The sequence below is a fragment of the Cygnus atratus genome, chromosome Z (genome assembly GCF_013377495.2).
Source record: "Cygnus atratus isolate AKBS03 ecotype Queensland, Australia chromosome Z, CAtr_DNAZoo_HiC_assembly, whole genome shotgun sequence".
Classification (NCBI taxonomy): domain Eukaryota; kingdom Metazoa; phylum Chordata; class Aves; order Anseriformes; family Anatidae; genus Cygnus; species Cygnus atratus.
This window is the reverse complement of record NC_066396.1, coordinates 38,624,066-38,645,821: the sequence shown is the minus strand read 5'-3', so window position 1 is coordinate 38,645,821 and position 21,756 is coordinate 38,624,066. Positions and strand designations below refer to the sequence as shown.

At 37.8% G+C, this 21,756-nt stretch overlaps 1 protein-coding gene across 1 annotated transcript; it reads left to right on the top strand.

Moving 5' to 3' along the window:
- Positions 1-230: 230 nt before the first annotated feature.
- On the top strand, positions 231-20,816 carry ANXA1 (annexin A1). Its single transcript, XM_035558577.2, has 13 exons — positions 231-383; positions 5,045-5,123; positions 7,604-7,697; positions 8,440-8,534; positions 11,528-11,641; positions 12,263-12,353; positions 13,465-13,544; positions 14,473-14,529; positions 15,981-16,074; positions 16,675-16,770; positions 17,561-17,619; positions 19,491-19,613; positions 20,448-20,816. Exons 2-13 carry the CDS (start codon positions 5,058-5,060, stop codon positions 20,502-20,504), a joined length of 1,026 nt encoding a protein of 341 aa, XP_035414470.1. The 5' UTR covers positions 231-383; positions 5,045-5,057; the 3' UTR covers positions 20,505-20,816.
- The last annotated feature ends 940 nt before the right edge of the window (positions 20,817-21,756 follow it).

Sequence of the window (21,756 nt, the reverse complement as noted above, 5' to 3'; positions counted from 1 at the left end):
TCAAATTTGATTTTTCTCTTTAACATGTTAATCTTATGATCCTGAAAGATTTAAATTAATTTACTACAGTGAGGGATGTAGTAGGCCAGGGGAGAAGAGCTACCAAAGACTGACCATTAGTCATCTTTTCCCTTCTGAAATGTGCTCCTGCTGTCTCCACTACATAGTTTTGCAATGACTTTTTTTTTTTTTTTCTTCCTGTGGTTCTGTGTTTTGGACAGCACCCAAATTTAGCTGCTAGCAAAGGAGCCAGTTGCTGTGGCTGTGGAAACACTTGGGTTGCTAGGTGGGGCCTCCTGCACAACACTATAAAAACATCGCCAGCTCTCTGCTCTCTTATGCTGATTCTGCCATCCTGAGGAGTAGTATTTGTGAAAAGGAAGGTAGGTTTTTGTAGTTCTTTATTGCTGTCTGTAGACCTGACAAACTTTAAGAATTGTACAGTATGTTTTTCAAGTGACCTGTTGTAATTTTCTGTGGGTTGGATTTGCTGGCACAGGGAAAGATGGGTGTGGGCAGAAGAAATTCTTTTCGTTTTGAAGTGGATAATGTACACAGAAGGTCCTGGACAATCACTTCATTTTTACTTTTAACTTTTTTTTTTTTTCTTCTCATTCTTTTCCTCTTTACACAAGAAGTTGAAGAAAAGTAGCTTAAATAAAGTAGACTTATTTGGATTTGGCTGTTTCCAATGCTTTCACTTTGTATTTGCAGCAAAACTGAAGTTACTGGAAAACAAATGTGCTATGTACAGAAACTAAAGAAAAAGCAGCTGTTACTTCAACAACGGTTTGCTGCTTTGGAACAGTAGAGGAATCTTTACTCAAACAGTGATGAAAATGAGGCAAAGTAGTCTTTAAGGGACATAAGAGCAACCCCATGCTGTTATAACACAGAACTTTGGCTAAATGTGGCATAAGTAAGGGCTCTACCATTTGAGGTTTGTTCTGATAATACTTCCCATTTAATTTTTTGGTGAAGTTGTTTTTTTTTCTGATGTATCATTTGTATTCAGTAGACTTTCCCACTATAAAGGAAATTGATGTGTTATGTCTACTGTCTGCTTCTCTGATACAGTTTAATGACCTCAATTTACATCAGATCTTGGTAACTAGCATTGGACAGAAACCACAGAATCATAGAATGGCTTGGGTTGGAAGGAACCTTAAAGACTATTTAATTCCAACCCTCTGCCATGGACAGGGATACCTTCGACTCGACCAGCTTGCTTAAAGCCCCATCCAACCTGTCCTTGGACACTTCCAGGGATGGGGCATCCACAGCTTCTCTGAACAATATGTTCCAGTGCCTCTTACAGTAAATAATTTATTCCTTATATCTAATCTAAATCTACCCTCTTTTAGTTTAAAGCCATTACTTGTCCTATCACAGCACTCCCTCACAGAGTCCCTCCCCAACTTTCCTGCAGGCCCCATTTAGGTATTGGAAGGCAGCTATAAGGTGTCCCTGGAGCCTTCTCTTATCCAGGCTGAACAACCCCGACTCCCTCAGCCTGTCTTCACGGGAGAGGTGCTCCAGTCCTTTGATCACCTTCATGGCCCTTCTCTGGACTTGTTATAATAGGTCCATGTACTTCATGTGCTGGGGGCCCCAGGGCTGAATGCAGTGCTCTAAGTGGGGTCTCACAAGAGCAGAGTAGAGGGGGAGAATCACCTCCCTTGACCTGCTGGCCACGCACTTCTTTGGAAGTGCAGGATTTTGCTGGCTTTCTGGGCTGCAAGTGCACATTGCTGGTGCACGTCAGGCTTCTCATTAACCAATGCTTCTGGGTCCTTTTCAAATGGGCTGCTCTCAATCCATGCTTTGCCCAGCCTGTATTTGTGTTTAGGATTGTCTCAGCCCAAGTGCAAGACTTTACAGAACGTCATGATGTCCACAGAGGTGCACCTCTCAAGCCTGCCCAGGTCCCTATGGATGCTGTCCCTTTACTCAAGCATGTTGACCACACCAGATAGCTTGGTGCCATCTGGCAAACTTGCAGAGGGTGCACTCAATCCCACTGTTCAAGCCACCAGCAAAGATGGGACCGGAGATAATATATCAGATAGAGCTCATGTTATGGTTAAATGTAAGGAAGGAGTGTAAAAGTTTGGCTTAAAATATTTTCAAAGATACTGCATATTTACTCAAAACTTTCAATAATTGGAATCTGCCCAATTCTGGGGACTTGGAGCCAGTCTGAAAACAACATTGCAGTAACTCTCGTGAAGGAAGAGCTAGGACTTTCAGTCTGGATTGCTGCTTGATTTTTCATTCCAGTTAAATGTTAATCATTCCAGCTGGGAATGATAAGAGGCACAAAAATCACTTTTTTTTTTTTAAATCAAACAAATTTTAAATACATGATCCTCTTTTAACTGGGTTTTCGGTTAAACAGTCAGATCAGCGGTTCTTTAAGACTTTTTTCTTACTGAACTAAATTAATACTTTGAATTTATCCCTTCTGGATCTAGGCTTTGCTTACATGAGCTGTTAGCATTTTAGGGTCAAAGCTCTGGTAAAAACCTCTACCCTGTAAAGGCGCTGTCTTCCTCAATTCCAGGCCTCCCTCTCCCTCTTTCTCCCTCTTTCTCCCTCTTCTCCTCCCACCTCCCACCTCTCACCCCTCCCCCTTAAAGTTACCCATAGATTCTTATAAAACAGGCAAACAATTTTGTGTATAAACAGGTTTCTTAACTTTCTGAGACAATGCAAGCAAAGTCAGGTCTTTAGCCCTTTCAAGAGCCATTGCCCACTTTGACTTATTTTGAAATTATGTTGTTTGATTACAAAATGGAAGTATATGGACAAAATGTCAAGTGTCTTTATTTAAATAGAAGCAAAAATAAAGGTTTAGTTTTATTTATTTATTTTATATATATATATACAAAATTATTTTACTGTATTTGTAAATTAAATTATGTTAGCCATAAAGGCTTAGAGACTTAATAAACCCAATTTAATGTAGGCTAGAAGCCTTCTAATATAGTTATCCTCATGAGCATCAAAACCTCTAGAGCTGGAGTGGGGTGGGCAGACAGAAGAAATGCAGATATTGACAGTTCTCTCTGGACCCAGCTCTAACTTTATTTCTGAACTATGTTACTCTAGAAACCAAAATGCAGTTTTGGTTCCACCTCTTCTCAGATCTACTGCTGTGAATCTTGTTTTGTAGCTTTAAACTGGGAGACACTGTGAATCTATTGGAGGCATACAGATCTGTACGCATCAGTGCTGGTAACTAGGTAAACAGGTCTCAGTTCCATACGGAGACTTTAACATATTTTATCCTTCTGCACATGGCCTTTGTGTGTGCTGTTAAAAAATGCAGCAGAACTTCAGATACTACATCAATTCATATGGCCTCATTTACTTTAGCTGTCAATACAAGGGTAGTACAGGAGTCACCATAGCAGCCTGATTTTTTGATTTTTTTATTTTATTTTATTTATTTTATTTTATTTTATTTTTGAAGAGCAACATAAGTGTGCTTTCTGATCCTCAGTAAATCAGTAAATGATGTGCTTAAAAGTTGGTCCTTACAACTTACACAATATTCTGACCATCATTTGCCAAGTTGACACCTACTTTAGGTAATATAAACACAGATTCAGAGTCAGGTTCAGGTTTTGTATGAATTTTGTGCCCTCAGCTGCGAGAAGAGTAGAGAAGCAAAGAGTTTTCTGGGGAAGAGGGAGTGTAGGTGTATCCAACTTGGAGAGAGGAGGAAAGGGTGGAGCTGGGCTGAAAGCTTGAAGAGGACTGGAGGACCTGCTTCTTTGTTGGCAGTCACACCTGGAAGTACTTTGTGCAGTTTTTCTGTGAGGAAAACAGCAGCTAGGTTACAAACACATCGCTTTGTCCTAGGAGTGTGTTGATTTAAATACTGCTTATTACTCTTCCTGTGGACCACAAGGCATAAACAAGGTAAATGTTTTTGCAACATAAGCATTGTTTTTTTTCTTTTAAATTTTGTATATGATCTTTAGCTTAGATTAGATTAAAATGCGCACTGTTGCAAATAGCACTTTGTCTCTTCGTGCTAGATATGTGAACTGTTCTTCAAAGACAGCAGTTTAACCATCAATGTTTAGCTTATTGTTTATATGTATGCTTTAAAACCAAGCCTTCCCTAAAGTTTCTTATGGACAAGGATGTTTTGATGAAAAAACATCCATTTTAAACAGACCAAAAAATACTTTATTTGATAAAATACTAGTTTCTTAGTTCTAGGAACTGTTCCTAGGAACAGTTCCTGCACTGTTCCTACTAGAAAACAATATTCTTGATACCGAGGTCATTGTGAAGCAACCTGTTCGTTATTTTTCGGTGCCCAATGTCAAGTCACATCACCATTGATCTTTTTTCTTATTCTGCATGGTATCTTATGTCAAAATATTTTCCATTTTCATTTCTAGTAATGAAAAGAAAAAAAATGGGTAAAAATCCATTTTTTTTGTAGAAACCGGGGGAAATAGGTAAGAAATAAGGACCAGTGTATGTAAGACTGCTTCTACTCATCTTTCTTAAGAAGGAGCTATTGGAAGAAATTACGTGAGAGTGTATTTAACAAGAGAATATCTTTTGCCTTAACACACAAGAGCTCCAACTTTGGAAGATGATCAGACAGGAAGAGTTATTTACCACAGAATTTGAAAAAAATCAAGTAGTCAGTAAGCTAAATTTACATACATAATACCTTAACAAATGGGGAAAGATGTTTAATTTGTTTCTGGTAACATCCCTTTGAAAGTCAGTGTTAATGCTTAGGTATTGCCATTACCAAATACACATGAAATCCAATTAGTTTACTGTTCTATTTCTAATCTGAAATTTCTAGAAGTAGTTTAAGTGTGTATGGTTGAGCAGCCAACTGCCAAACATAAATAAAAGTTGCCAGCTTCCAATAGTACAAGCCAATTACTGTTTGGGAAACGGCCCCGATTGGGACAGTTAAAGAGAAAGGGTTTTATGAATGGGAAACCTTGAGTTTCATTGGTGATGAAAATGATAAAAAAAAAAAACTTGATGCATCTCTTCACAGATACTCTGTCAACATGGCTATGGTATCAGAATTCCTGAAGCAGGCATGGTTCATGGATAATCAGGAGCAGGAATGTATTGTAAGTGTTATCACCTGTTGAGATCATTATATTTATTTTCTAATGCCTTTAGAAGTGCCTTAAAGCCATAGGCCACCCCACATCTTTCATATACTCAAAGAGAGAAAAACTGTTGCAAAAATCCAGGTCATTAAAACTGAAAACCAATTTTATTGCATCATATAATGTAATATACTCTTATAAACTAGTAAATCTACTATCAGATGAAAAAATACTCTTATGTATATATATCAGTTTCAGGCCAAACTAGTGCTGTAATGAAGTTGTCATTCCTACTGGCCAGGTATCAATTCACTCAAGTCATCCTTTTTAAAGTAGTAATCTGATGTACAGTATGCAAATCTGTAAGAACCTGCTCAGATGACGTATTTGAGAAAGATGCTTAGACTGCGATATAAGAAGCCATGTGTTGGAGCCCTGGAATGTAAAGGAGGAACTAAAATCACTAGTATATTTCTTATTCAGTCTGGAGAAGAGGAGGCTCTGGAAAGACCTTATAGTGGCCTTCCAGTACCTAATGGGGCCTACAGGAAAGCCCCATTGGGGAGGGGCTCTTTGTCAGGGAGTGCAGTGATAGGACAAGGAGTAATGGCTTTAAACTAAAAGAGGGTAGATTTAGGTTAGGTATAAGGAAGAAATTGTTTAGTATGTGAGTGATGAGGCACTGAAACAAGTTTCCTCAAGAAGTTCTGAATGTGTTCAAGGCCAGGTTGGATGGGCAACCTGGTCTAGTGGGAGGTGTCCCTGCCCATGTCAGGGGGGTTTGAACTAATCCTTAAGGGATCCTTAAGGATCCCTTCCAACCTAAACCATTCTATGATTTTTATTAGAAGAAAGCATGTGGGAAGAGTCACTGTATGTAGTAAAACATCTCAGATGATTAGTATTGATACTGATTAGAAGGAAGACTCATGGTGATGAGTAAGAAGAGTTACTGCAATAGATGTAGAAAGTCTTTAATAATGAAGTTGATTAGGATACTGAAATTAGTGTCAGCAAAGGCAAAGTAGCACACTGTAAAATCACTGGAAATCTTTAAAGCAACTTTCATCTTGAAAAAATAGAACTTTGGAATTTCAGTAAATAAAGTTTTCTGCTGTAGATCTCTGTGGATTTTGTAATTTTCACTATACAGTATTTTATGTATAAAACTTTGTATCCACCATCCCTTATCCCATGCAATCCCATGGTCCTTAGCCATTCTAGTTATGGAGGTTGCAGACAGTTTTTTGTTTAGGTAGTAGATAAGTTTGTCATGGAAAGCAGTATACTAAGACTAAACCTCACATGCCTGGGAAACACACACTAAACTCATCCTGTTTAGCTCTTGGCTTGCTACACAGGTCACACTGATTTTTTTTTTCTTTAAATTAAGCATGACACTTATAAATACACAATCTCTCTGCTCTAATAAAACTCCTACTTATTTAGCCAGCAGATATTACAGGTATGCAAGTATTCAATACAGAATGCTGTATGTGAAACATATCCCTAAGACTTTGCCATCTGTCTTGTACATGCAAAAGATTAAATAAATAAATAAAATAGTGAGTTCTTGAAGATAAAATGCTATAGTTGATTCTAAAACAAAGTTTAGTTAAACTTCACTTTTGTTGGAAAAAAAATCTCAACCATATCATACCAAAGGGAGCTTTATTATAAATATTTCCTCCAAAGATCTCAAGGCATTTTATAGGTTCTATAGAAGAAGGTAATGAGTATGGCATTTGAGATAGTACTGTTGTGTTACAGGCTCTACCAGCAAATTGATTAGTCACATTGTTGACTTAGGGCAAACCATGTAATTGTTGATGTAGTGGAATTTATCATCCCCAGTTATTCCCAGAGTACTTCAGACATTGCATAGGGAGTGTCCAACATAAAGGAGTGGATTCACCATAGACAGACAATAGCTAATGCTAAAGAAAGCGTGTTTTATATCTTATGTTTCAAAGAAGTTGAGTAATAGTTCTCCACCTCCTTGTAGTGTCGGGCTTGAAGTTTTCACCAAGATCTTGCATGGAAGAAGTGCTTGTAACATTAAATATGAGTAGCTGAGAATTCACTTAATATAATGCACAATCAATTTGTGTAAGATGAGCAAGAAAATCACTAGCACTTTACTGGAAGCACCTGCAGGATTTAAATGTGGTTTGAGAGAGTTTAAAATTTGGACATAATTGCTTAATTATGGCAGCTAGGAAATACTTTCCTGTGGGATCTAACTTACTTGGACAAATAGGGATGTAAAACAGGTACGTTCTGTTTAATAGAAGTGTGAAAGGTATAGATCCAATACTAATACTGTACTGAGCCTGTTTAGCTATCTGTAGTTAGAAAGCAAGTATTTATTCTTTGATAGTCCCATAATAGTCAAGTCCAAATACATGGCTTACTTAAGCATATGAAACTGCTTATTTGCATAAATATTCTTTGAAATTAACATTTATTTATTTATTCATTCATTCATTCTTCTACAGAAAAGTTCAAAAGGTGGTCATTCAGTACAGTCATACCCAAACTTTGATCCATCAGCTGATGTTGCTGCTTTGGACAAAGCTATTACGGTAAAAGGTAAGAGGAGTAAATATTTAACGTGCTATATTAGAATTATTCCTTGGGAAATTTTGAGAATAGCCTTAAAAGAGTATCGGAGCCAGAGGCAATGGAAAACAGGAGAGGTACCTCTGCTTTAAAAAAACTGGCAAGACATTTAATTATGCCACTTGTTAAAGAATCTCTACTCTTTGTTATCCTGACATTGTATTACAATTTCAGACCTTAATACTACATTAAATTTCTTGATTTTTTTGAAGGAAGTGTTGTAAAAATTTGGTTTCTAGAGAATAAAAAAATATACCATACTAAATCTTTTTTATTTGATTTCCATAGAATCTATTCAAGAGGTAGTGAATATGCTGATAATGGCGTATATGCTCCTTTAAACTTCTCTATTTAATGAAATTCACATTTGGCACTTTGTACTTAGAAACCTGTTTCAATTTGACTTGCTAAGTTGAGTATGCTGTCTCATTGTCTATATACTTAGTTATTCTGTAGTGTAAGTTCTGCACTTAGAACACTTTGAGACTTTATTATACTGTAGAAACACGCTTCTGTGTTCTATAGGAACCTATTGGTTTCTTCACTGCATCACTAATTTTAAGTCTGTAGATGATAACAGTTTTGGTTAAAATTTGGTGTGTCAAGCATTCAAAATATACCACAATGCAAATAATAAAATTTGGTTAAATGATGCACTAGAGATCACTATATTTTCAATGTATTCACTATTACATTTTTTGGTGATTTGTAGGTGTGGATGAAGCCACCATCATTGCCATCTTGACTAAAAGAACAAATGCTCAGCGCCAGCAGATTAAAGCTGCCTATCAGCAGGCTAAAGGAAAGGTATAGTATATCCAAGCCAATCTTAATTGTGCATCTGGAATAGCAGTGTTGTTCCTGGGTTTTATGGTACATTCAGCTTTAGCTTTCTAGAACAGAAGATTATAGTGATTCTGTCACTTGTAATTTATGAAAACTACAGTAGTAGTAGTATCCTGAAACTATATTGCCAGAGATAATCCCTTGAATGCAGCGGCAATCATTTTGAAATAAAAAGAAAAATTTCAAAATTCTGTCTGTCTGGGTTTTTGAATGCCGAAAAGATTCTTTATATCACTAAATCACTGGGAATGCAGAAATTTCACTGGGATACAGGCTGTTGAGGAAAAGAGAGGAATAGAGTAAGAGACTTTGGGGACATCTAAACAAATCTTTTTGTCCAGAGAGAATATAAGACAGAAAATAGGACAATAATGCTGTTTCACAAATATAGCAACGCTGATGAGGACAGGTGTACAGGAAGCAGTGAAATTCTAATTCTGAATGGTAAAACTGCTATTCCCTGGACCTGAAAAGCTTAGAAATTGTTGCATATTTCTTCAAGAAGTTTTAATTGCCCTTCACCTTTTCCTGTAGCAAATTTTCTCTAGTTGAACCTGTAGCTCTAAATTGAAATTATAACTGCACAGTTGGCATACCAGAGTTAGTGAACCTTTGCTCCTTGGAAAATGACTCCCTACAGTTTTTGGCTTTGTAATTTTAAGTGACTTTAAAGGACAAGAAAGAAAACAAGTCTAATGTCTCATTTTAGCCTGGATTTCCTGTTTTTGTTAAGGAAATCTCACTTGTGATTTTCACAACTCTGTCCTCCCACAGAGGAAGCTCCAGCGTTGCAATTATATTTTTTCAAGACCTAAATTAAAATTTAACTTAAAAGGCACAAGGAGGCTAATGCTGTTATATCATTAGACCCCCTGGCGCTTGGCTCCCCGTCAAAAGCAGAAAAGACCTAACTCCTAACAGTTCTTGATTCTGAAATAATCTCATTAGTTATCCTAGGTATCCTGACCAAGCAGACTGATCTTCTCACTCCTACAGCAATTACCCAGACATGCATTTGGTGAAGAACAGAGCTGTATCTCTTAATTGTAGCAAAATACAGTACCAAACATTTACTAATAGGAAGAAGAATAAATTAGAAATTATTTTTTCAAATAAATAAATAAATAAAAGTCTTAAAAAAATGTAAATGTTGGTCAAATTAGAATATAATCCAAATTATAACTTCAGGGCTTGCAGATCTATATAGAGTGTTATTACAGTATGTCCACAGCATTTCCATTGCATTTTTTATCATTTTTATTTTTATCATTTATTTTCTAATAAATAAATTTATATAGATAAGTTCATTTAAGCCATTCAATTATCATAACAGCAATACAGTATTAACTTCTCTTAAAAATTAAGCAGCCTATTTTGAGCCGTCTTCTGATGCAGTAAATGGGTGAACAGGTCTGACAAGAACTTCATGAAGTTCAGCAAGGAGAAGTGCAAACTCCTGCACATGGGGAGGAACAACTCCAGGTACCAGGACATGCTAGGGGCCACCCAGCTGGAAAGCAGCTGTGTAGAAAAGGACCAGGGGGTCCTGGTGGACATGAAGTTGAACATAAATCAGCAGTGTGCACTTGCTGCTAAGAAGGCTAATGCCATTTTTGGCTTCATTAGGCAAAATATTGTGAGCAGGTCAAGAGAAGTTATCCTTCTGTTCTACTGAGCATTGGTGATGCCACACCTGGAGTGCTGTGTCCAGTTCTGCCCCTGCCCCCAGTACTGCAAAGAGTCCAATGTAGGGCCACCAAGGGACTGGAGCATGTTTCCTCTGAGGAGAGGCTGAGAGAGTTTGGACTTTGGAACCTAGAAAAGAGAGGCCTACAGGGAGTCCTAACCAATGTCTATAAATGCCAAAGTGCAAAGAAGATGGAGCCAGGGTCCTTCAGTGGCACCCAGTGACAGGAAAAGAGGCAAAGCGCACAAATTGGAACACAACAAGTTCTATCTAAACATTACGAAGAGCTTCTTTACTGTGCAGGTGACAGAGTACTGGCACAGGTTGCATAGAGACATTGTGGAGTCTGTCTCCTTGGGGATCTTCAAACGCTCTCTGGACAAGGTCCTGGGCAAGGTGCCCTAGGTGTCGGGGACAGAATCAGAAGTGGAAGGACCAGATGACCTCCAAAGGTTCATTCTGACCTTAACCATTCTGTGATTCTGTGACCTGCAATGGTTGAAAGCATTTCTGAATACTTGCTGGAAAATTTTGACTCTTTAGTTAACAATAAGATGACAAATTAGAAATTTCAATTAGTTCTTTGTAATTCTTTCTAGTAACTAAAGGAAAAATGTAGATCAAGATTTGTCAGAGATCAGACTAATTTTTGGACTGTACCTGAACAGCAGTTTTTAACCTTTTGCTAGCTTACAGGGTGTTGTGGTTTATCCCAGCAGGCAGCTAAGCACCACTCAGCTGTTTGCTCATTCTGCCTTAGTGGGATGAAAAAGAGAATCAGAAGGAAAAAAAAAAAAAAGGATGAGATAAAGACAGCTTAATAAAGCAGAACAGGAAGGAAGGGAAAATAATAATGAAGAAATACACCAAAAAAATATGCACAGTGAGATTGCTCACCACCAATAACTGATGCCTAGACACTCCTCAAGCAATGGCAGCCCCCCTAGCCAACTCCCCTCAGTTTTATTGTTCAGCATGACATAATATAGTACGGGATATCCCTTTGGTAAGTTTGGGCCAGCTGTCCTGGTTCCGTCCCCTCCCACCTTCTTTTGCACCCCCAGCCTCTTCACTGGTAGTGCAGTATGAGAAGCTGAAAAGTCCTTGACATGGTGTAACCACGTTTCTGCAACAACTAAAACATCAGTGTGTTAACAGCATTATTCTCATCCTAAGTCAAAAACACAGCACCATGCTAGCCACTATGAGGAAAATTATTCCAGCTGAAACCAGGACACAGTGTATGACTCTTCCTTATTCTTCACAGAGTCTGGAAGAAGACCTGAAAAAGGTTCTGAAAGGCCACCTGGAAGATGTTGCCGTGGCGCTACTTAAAACTCCAGCTCAGTTTGATGCTGAAGAATTAAGGGCCTCTATGAAAGTAAGTCAAAAATCTTCTGAGAGGAACTTTACTAAAGAGAAGTAAATAAATCTCAGGTCCTTTAAATGACACTGGACTTAAATTTTGTAAGCTCGTGTATTGTATTATTTTTTCCCCATTAATTAAAATAAAACAGTAGTGATTATCCAGAACCAGCTACTAAGAACAAGACTCAGCAATCTCTGTTGAATTTCAGGGTTGGAGGAGATGGGTTGCCAATGCTATTCTTCTGTGAGAAAGAGCTCTCTTTGCCTTCTGAAAATTGGAAGTTATTTGCAGATGTAGTGCTAGAAAGCCATAGTGTTTACATATGTGTTTATTTAAGAGAAAATAGAAAAGGAAAGGTGTATTTTTCTTCGTAATTTTTATATTCCTATCTTCTATGCATGCTGCTTGGTCACTTAATATTTCTGTTGGGTGCCAGAGTGACACTAGATGCTATAAAAATGAATTATAAAAGAGCTAAAATAATTTTGTTAGGTGAAAGCAAAATGTTCTTCCTTTTTCTGTCTTGTTTCATATGGCATCTTCAAAGTCTTGTCCATGATTCTCATCTTATTTGGGTTCTAAATTTTAAGTTTGCTGTATTAAATAACATGTAAAAAAAATCATTTTTAACAGGGGCTTGGAACTGATGAAGATACTTTAATTGAGATTCTGGCCTCAAGAAACAACAGAGAGATCAGAGAAGCCAGCAGATACTACAAGGAAGGTAATTCAGAGTGGGAAAGAAGTATTAATGGTATGAAACATTGGAAGATAGCCAAACCCTGTCCTGCAATGATTCATTTCTTTGTTATTGTGATTTTTTAAGCACCTCTAATGAATAGATCCATGCAAACTTAATTCCTGATGAAAAAGAACGTAGTATGGATTATACGTGTCTTTTCAAAACTCCATAGCAAACACATTACTCTTACAGCCTTACTTCTCAATTTAAGGAGCTGAGATGACATTTTAGGAAGCAAGTAAAGCTTCATATAAGACTGAAAGATGTATAGGAAAGGGAGGTCATACTGATCATTTCTGACTTACATAGATCGCGCTGCACTAGGAAGTGACTCACAATTCCAGCCAGAACTGTGAATATTTCTTGGAATGGGTCATGCATTTAGATGCTTTCTAAGTTAAATGCAAAATCCAGCCACTTTGCTACTCCCATTGCCAAGCCTTATCTGAGCTCTTAAGATGTCACTGACTTTGTCACTGACTTTGTTTTAGCAACACAGATAACTTTAAGATTAGGAACAACCAGTGAACTGAATGCAGAAAATCTTTGAAGAAATAACTAAAATATAATAGCAATTTAGAAATAACTAAAATATAATAGCATCTCTCATATAAGGAGAGTACTGTGGTCAGTCAATGTTGTCTAATTAACTTATGCTTTATGGGATTAAGAGTTAACTTTCTGAAGTTCCAATCAAACAGTCTCAGTTAGAAGTCCAGAATAATGGTTTGATTTTTTCAGAAGAGTTTGGGGATGAACAAAACAGCCAAAAATAAGAATGAAAGACTAATGGCTCACAAAATTTCAAACTTTTCTTTTTTCTTTTTCTCTATTTCACAAGCTCAAGACTTTTCCACCCATACAACCTTTAAGAACAACTTTTTCAACAGATTGGGGATTAATCCTCCAATTTCTCAGCATGTCTCAGGGATTAGAAGACATGTTGCAAAAATACCCATTCTTGCAAAACTAAATTAGAGAAAAGTGCAATTCTACTAGGCATATTTAAGTGGGAAACTAAGAAAAGACCGAAAAAAATGATATAACTGATAATTTAAAAACAAATTACGAGCCCTTTTTCATTTGATTTCAGTACTGAAGAGAGATCTGACACAAGACATCATCTCTGATACATCTGGAGACTTTCAGAAGGCTTTAGTTGCTCTAGCCAAGGTATGTTGTGCTTAAACGTTTTCAGTGAGGTTAGCAGTAATTGAAAAATAATGTCGTCAAGATTATTTTAAAGTCATACAATAAGTAAGAATTTCAGGATTATTTATTTCCTAGCACTGTTTTTTACTTATGTATCTTAGACCATATGAAATGGTTCTTAAGCAAGCTATAATGAGACTTATCTCAAAAACATTTTTTAAAGGCAATGATATTTGTTACTGTTTACCAGTTAGGTTTTTAAGACTTTTTTTTGTCTTTACATGTCTAACAGTCTTTAAGCACTTGAAGAAAACAACTGGAATGTCAATTGACTGCAAATATAAAAAGAAGAAATGCTTACATGTAGAGAAACATTTCGGCTACTTCTTAAGATATGTTTCTTCTATTAAGATAGACAGATGGTGGCATTAAGCTAGCAAGTAGACAAAGTGTTTTGTGAACTGCTCAAAAGCAGTTCAGCTGAAACACTGGATCTGAGAAGTGAAAATACCCTTTTTAACATACATTAATATTTTATTCCATCTCTGCTGAGTACATTTGTATGCAGCACATTGGATTATTTTTTGATACATCAATGTGCATAGTTTTAATTTTTAGTTTTGCTTTTAAAATACCTTGAAAGAAGTTTCTTGAGCGGTCATCAGGGAGCACATCATAGCTTCCAGGACTTTTTCTTCACATTAAGAAATCCTGGATTTTAATGTACAACTTCAGAAATACGTCATTGATGACCCTAGAAATGTGAGCGCTGATCGATTAACAAATGCATCAGCTTTATCCACAGAATAATTAATATAACCGTATTTGTCTGCAATTCTGTATTAAGCTTTGTATAAGTATGGCAGGCCAGATCTCTAGAATACTGAATTTTGGTGAACTGAATGATTGTGAGTAACACTAATTTTTATTTTTTTTTAAATTTATATAGGCTGACCGATCTGAAGATCCTCACGTGAATGATGAGCTTGCTGATAGTGATGCCAGGGTAAGACCATACTTAGCACTCTGCAGATCTTCTTCATTTGACTTTATTACAAACTCTGACTGGCTGTGAATGTTCTGTTTCACCTACCTGGATCTTGCGCATTTCAGATGACAGACAATTGTACATTATGTACAATTATGTATATGTACATAATCTTTTCTGAGGTCATGGGGACATGGGGGGGATTGGGCCATAGGGGTAGGGGGACATGGGGACATGGTGGGGGGCAATTATGTGTATGCACATAATCTTTTCTGAGGAGATGATGTTTTTCAATGTTCACATGAACTCTTTGGTAGCTGAAAGAAATGGAATCTTTATGCTAATACTCAACTTCAAAAATGCTGCAAACCCTCTTCTAGTTCATGTAAAACATGTAGACCATTTGAAGTAGAGGTCAGGAAAAGGAGAACTTAGATTCAATCTTTTTATTTGTTTGTTTAAAATAAATACAGTTCTTGAATTGAGGGACAGATTTGTACAGAACCAGATACCATATGTTGACCAGCGTAAACCATTCAGTATGTTAGTTGTAGGTAATGTGTTTCAGTGACATACCTTTCAAGAGAATTTGGTAAACCTCACAGTCATTTTCTAAGTAATTCTAAAAAAGCAACTGACTTTTCCCTTGTTTCTTCTGCCTTTAGTGTAAAATTTTTGTTAAGGTGTTGGTAAACCTTAACAGTCTGTCCTGAGTTTTCACTTTAAATTATTGTTTTAAATCCAACAGAAAAAAAGACATTTAACAATTCTATTTTTATTCCTGTGACATAAGAGGTTTAGTTTTGTCATCAGCCATAGATATGAAAGGCTAGTAAATTAATATTCTGACTAAGCTCTAAAGTTCAGTTTCTCTGGGTCCTAAGAGCTTCACTGCCAACACCTAGAAAGGATGTTGTTAGATTTTTCTTGCTGTAGCATGGAGATCTTTAATTATTACTTTTACAAAGGTTTGAGGAGGTAGGGAAAGTAATAAGATTGACTGGGTTCTTACTTGCTATTAAAGTCACTCTTGGAAAGACAAGAAATACCTGGTGTGTAAGCTTCTCCTTCACATTTGTCCAGTTAATACTGGAATATTGGAGCTGCTTTTTTTTTTTTTTTGTCTAAGGTAAGCCTGCCAGTCCTATGCTCCCATGTGCACTGTAGCATATGAAGATACATAAAAAATGTCTTCATTCAAGAATGTCTAAAAATATTATTTGTAGCTGTACAGTGCTCCCTCGGTACTATTACTGTGTAAGTGAAATATGAAGTATTACTTGGTACACCTAGAGTTATTTTGAGGCTGTGTAGAGTTATGTGTCTTGTTGCGGATTGTGTCAAGGATTAGAGTTCTTTACTGACAAGCAGTGGCCTACCTTTGGCAAGGAGTCTCAGATACTTCTATTTGTGTTTTGCTATACAGATGATAACTTGCCTATTATTATTATTTTTTTCTTTTATGACAGGCCTTATATGAAGCAGGAGAGAGAAGGAAAGGAACGGATATTAATGTGTTTGTTACTGTTCTTACTGCAAGAAGCTACCCCCATCTCCGAAGAGGTAGGCTGGGTGAAACTTTGTTCCTCACTGGAATTGTATTTGAATATGGCCTGCTCCTGAACTCAGAGATTATATACATTTCCAAGATGTGACTGCTACGAAGGTCATTGTGCATGCTGACCTAAGCACACAGTTGGTCACTTTGCTGTTCTCTCCACACTAGTGAAGAGTCACAGTGCCAGTTAAGTTGTTAACAGAACTATTACCATGAAGTCTCACAACACTACTGGTCACAAGGCCAATGAATCAGTGTGGCAGGGGTTCTGAATACTCCCCAACGTGGTCTTGCTCCTCTACCAGTTTGCCCTGCATGGGAGATACCACCTTATGCTATAGGCTCCAGTGGAGTAACTGTACTACCTCTTTCCCTATTAATGGAAAATGAGCCCCACCATCCTAGCATGGTTCTGTTCCTCATGCCAACACCATCGGTCCATACTGTACTGCTTTTCTTTACACTGTGCTAGCTGAAGAAAATGAGAAAGATAACCTACCCTGTGTGTGCACTGCCACAGCAGTGAGGCCAGAGTAAGTCAAAGAAAATGTGGGGAGAATACTATGCTTCCATCACTCTTCACTGAATTTTCCTCCCTTATTTAGTCTTTCAGAAGTACACCAAATACAGCAAGCATGACATGAATAAGGTACTAGATTTGGAGCTGAAAGGTGATATTGAGAACTGCCTGACTGCCCTTGGTAAGTGGTTATACAACTAGTAACCTCGTATATATGTTAACTGCATGAAAAACTACCTTTTACTTCTGTCATACTTGTTCTAACAGGACAACTGTTCTGCTCTTACCTTGCTTCATTGAGAAGCAAAACAGTTATGATGTATGATTATTAAAAATATAATAAATTTCCTTTTGCAGTGTTCAAGAAAATATTATTATAATGTTCATGATAAAGATGTATCTTAAGACCCTTAAAATGTCTGTTCCTTGTAAATAATAAGGTGAGACTAAGGTTAGCCATCTGTGTTGTCAAGGATAGAATCAGGAGCCAGACCCCTATCTTTGCTTTTCACTTTTGTATTGCAGTCAAGTATGCTTTGGATAAAAAAAGAGAGACTCACCAGTTCCCTCTTAGTACCAGATATGGAAGGCAAGTACACAGCATAACTTGGATAAAATATGTCAGATCATAACCACCAGCTCTGCTGTAGAGGTCATGAATGCTTTCACATTTTTCTGCTTGGGAACTGTGACATCTTTCTCAATTATATGGCAGTGGACTATGTGGACTAGTACAGTCCTGTCTTTACAGTAACTAGAGTATTCTCCCCTGACTGAATTGTCTTCTGAATAGAGAAGAAAGGAACAGCTACTCCTCCCATATTTTTAAGACAGGTAAAAGAGATAGATAAATAGGATATGTTGGTAGGAACACTGAGACTTATTCTGCAGCATTTTCTTTCCAGATTTTTGCCTTTTGTTATTTGTTACATTTTTAACCGATGTGACCTTATCTCATTGTTTCATTACAGTGAAGTGTGCCACAAGCAAGCCAGCTTTCTTTGCTGAAAAACTCCACTTGGCAATGAAGGTAACCTCAAGAAAGAACTCCTTGAGAACATGGTGTGCTTTATGAGCTGAAAAATAACAAATTAGGCTAGTATAAGAACTTTTTGTGATGAAAAGGACTGCAGAAGGAAATCCAGTTAATTTCTCTTTTCTCCCCTTCATTCCTTTGAAACTACTGAGTTTCCTTCCATAGAAAGAGCTATCTATTTACTATAGAGTTTTTGGGAAGGGATCTGTCCATCCAAAAAATATACCTTATGCTCTATGTTGTGACAGAAAGCTAACTGAACCTTTTCATATTAATAAAACCATTAAGATATTGACAAAAAAATAAATAGAAAGGCACTTACAGACTGGGACGAGAATCTTGTAAGAGCCTATACAAAACTTCAGGCAAATTTGAAATCTGAGCTGACTGAGGCAGTGAGAACTCATGAAACAGCGTCGTATGCAGAAATTTACATTAACTTCTGTCACTTGGTTAAGAGCTGTATATGAGAAAATGAGTGACTCGTTGTGGTGGTTTTACCCAGCTGGGCAGCTGAACTCCACCACACTGCTCTCTCTCTACCTCCTCAGAGAGAAAGGGGAGAAAACGCGATGAAAAGGGCTCAAGGGCTGAGATAAGGACAGGGAGATCACTCTGCAGTTATCATCACAGGCTAAACAGGCTCAGTGCATTAATATAATTTATTGCCTATTACTAACAAGCTAGCAGTAAGAACTAAAACTAAAAACACCTTCCCCCTCCATCCACCCTCTTCTACCTCCTCCACCCTGAGTTTTGCAGGGTAACAGGGAATGGGGGCTGCAGTCAGTCCCTAATGCTTCGTCTCTGCTGCTCCTTCACGGTCACTCCCTGCCCCTGCTCCACATGGGGTCCCTCACACGGGATGCTGTCCTTCCCGAACTGAGCCTGCAGGGGTTGCCCATAGGCAGCAGCTCTTCAAGAACTGCTCCCACATGGCTCTGTACCACAGGGTCCATCCATCCTCCAGGAGCAAACTGCTCCAGCACGGGTTCCCCATGGGCAGCAGCTCCCCCCAGACCCCCTGCTCCTGCGTGGGCTCCTCTCCACGGGCTGCAGCTCCGGCCCAGGGCCTGCTCCAGTGGGGACTCTCCATGGGCCGCAGCCGCCTCCAGGCCACCTCCACCTGCTCCACCGGGGACTCCTCCATGGGCTGCAGTGTGGAGATCTGCTCCATGTGGGACCCGTGGGCTGCAGGGGGACAGCCTGCTCCACCAGGGGCCTCTCCACAGGCCGCAGGGGAACATCTTCTCTGGCACCTGGAACATCTCCTTCCTCTCCTTCTGCACTGTTTGCAGGTGTCTGCAGAGCTGGTTCTCACTCTTCTCTCCCAGCTGCTGTTGTGCAGCAGTTAATCTTAAATCTGCTCTCCCAGAGACACAAACAATATAATTTGTTGGATCGGCTCTGGCCAGTGGTAGGTCCCCTTTAGAGCCAGCTGAAACTGGCCCTTTTGTAACATACAGCAGTTGCTTGTCTCTTCACACAGCGGCCAGCTCTGTAGCTCCCCCACTGCCAAAACCTTGCCATGTAAACTGATTGTGCTCATTATGAAAAAGTAGCTCATTACAGGAGGAAGAAAAAATCAAACAACAACAACAACAAAACAACAGCGAAATTTAGGTTTTCCCTGGTGTTCAGTAATCACAGTGAACAACCTGCCTATTTTTAGGAACCAGCAAAAACAAATCCAGGATTGGAGAAAGCCAGTCACAACTGAATTTGTCCTCATAGGGGATCAGAAGGGGGGTTAGTACTGACACAAAGAAGTCTGATGGATTAATACAAAGAACTTTGATAGAGGAAGATCTTTCAATGACTTAAGTAGCCTCAATTTTTGTTTGTTTGTTTAATACTTTTAACAGGGCCTTGGGACACGGCACAAACAGCTCATCAGAATCATGGTTTCACGCCACGAAGTAGACATGAATGAGATCAAAGCTTATTATAAGAGTCTGTATGGTATCTCTCTTCGCCAAGCCATTATGGTAGGTTTTCGCTGAAGTTAACAGTGAAGTAGAAAACAACCAGATGTTTTAGGAAGGCCAGTAGGGCTTTGTTAACTCTTCTGCTACTCAGTCACCAGTTCATCCTGAGTAATGCATTGTAGCTGAGTAACTCAAGTTCTCAGTGAGAACTCAAGGTCTCATGCTGGTAGAACTAATTTATTTTATCAGGGAATGTTTTTTTTCACAAAAGCTGTAGCAATTGATTTGTAGTTGTCTCAGGATGTCATCTTACAGTAAATGCCAAGAATGGAGACTATTCTATCCCCAAGTTCCTGTGCTTAAGCAGACAAGGAACATTAGCAGGAGAATGAAGATGATTGCACTGACAGCTCTCTGACAGATATTTGCTCCATCTGGCTTTTGTTTTTTAATGTTTGTATAACTCCTGCAAATACCTTGTAAACTTGGCTTTTATTTGTCCTACTTTCTAGGTCACTTAGGAAAATGAGATAAACTAACAAAATATTTTCTTGAAAGGGACAGGCCACCCAATGTATTTTTCTAGAAGATTTAAACCAGTGAGGTATTAGAAAAAAGCCAGACCTTCAGATCACCTTTGTGGAAGCTAGTAGATAAGTATGAAAAATACACCTTGGAGCAGAAACATAATCTCTAAATGTACTAAAGTACCTTTTTGAGTTTTGCATGTACCTGCTGCTTTTTCAGTTAGTTTCTAAAAATCATTTTATTTTTCTACTATGACCATTTATTTCGGTGAAGGGCCAATGTTTAGTAAATACATATTGAATGCTTATTGAAATTGATTTGAGACCATTATCCTAACAATTGTGCTCTTTTCACTTAAATTGACAGGATGAACTCAAAGGGGATTATGAAAACATCCTGGTGGCTTTGTGTGGAAGTGATTAAACAAGTTTCATGTTCCTATGATGCACTCAAGCCCTGTTGCTGAAGGTCTTTATATTTGACTCAGCTGTCTATATAAAATACAGGCTTTACACAGTGAGGTTTCTCTGGAATGGTATTTAGTCTACATGTGTTATGCGGAAAACCTGGAACCTAGAATGTATTTTTTCAATATCTTTATTCTGTATGGCATGAATATAATCTTTTTACCATCATTTATCCAAAGGCAAGGAATGCTTTGAAGTTTCTATTTGCTCGATTAATCATGAAAAAACTTTCATCTAAGAAAATTTAAATAAATTTTTAAAAATAAAATTAGACTTTGTGAAACTTTGTACATCCTTCATTGCTTTTCTGCACTTAACATCAAATTGTCTATACACGGTAAATGAAAGAAAAATCAGTGAAATATTTAAATAGTGAAATATTTAAATAGTGAAAAAAGAATGTAACAATATCACAGAATCTGGCTGAAACTCTACCTTTCCATTTCACTTCAGCCAGATTTTATATACGTTGGATGTTAGAAAAATAGCTAAAGATGACATGTTAAAAATGTGAACAATATGAAAAAGCTAATGATATTTCTGGCTTGTTCTTTTTTATTTAAATTAGAGTTATTAATTCTACTGTTATGTACATAGGGGAAAAAAAAAGCATCTTAGCCCATGTAGGACTTTTTTTCTTTATCTTGATGAGTTGTGTGCATTTTTGTATCTGTCCAAAATGAAGAAAGTTGCTCTCACTACCTTTATTTTCTGACTGATGTTACTGTTCCAGTTGTTCCAGACCCTGTATAAATGAGGTGCAGACCCCCAGGTGCAGTAGTAGAATTAAGCATAGTTATTGGTTCTTCACTTCATACAAACATTTATAGACATTGTTAGTGTGCCCTCTACTTACTCATTTAAACAACATGTTAAGCTATTGGGATATCAGAGGACATCTTGGCTAATTTCTGTTAAACATTGCAGTCATTCTTCATTTCATATTGGAGTGGTCCAAGAAATAGAACTAGGTGTCTGGAAAAGGTGAAGTCTTATTCTAGAAGGACTGGAATGACTAGAGCTAGGTAGAAAATTACCATGTGCCTTGCACAGGCCAGATTTTTTACCTACGCTAAATATTTTCCAGGATACGTGCACTACTGTAGTTCACTCTGTTGATTATTCTTGTTACTGCCTTAAGATAAGTGAAAGAGATTCAGACCAAAGTAGTTCATGGGAAATAAACATGATAGTCACCAATGAAAGCA

Bases quoted from the DNA above. Each gene is read 5' to 3' on its own strand.
- ANXA1 (XM_035558577.2), top strand. From the start codon at position 5,058: ATGGCTATGGTATCAGAATTCCTGAAGCAGGCATGGTTCATGGATAAT. The intron at 5,124-7,603 runs GTAAGTGTTATC...ATTCTTCTACAG, and splicing joins ATCAGGAGCAGGAATGTATT to AAAAGTTCAAAAGGTGGTCA. The intron at 16,075-16,674 runs GTAGGCTGGGTG...TCCCTTATTTAG, and splicing joins CTACCCCCATCTCCGAAGAG to TCTTTCAGAAGTACACCAAA.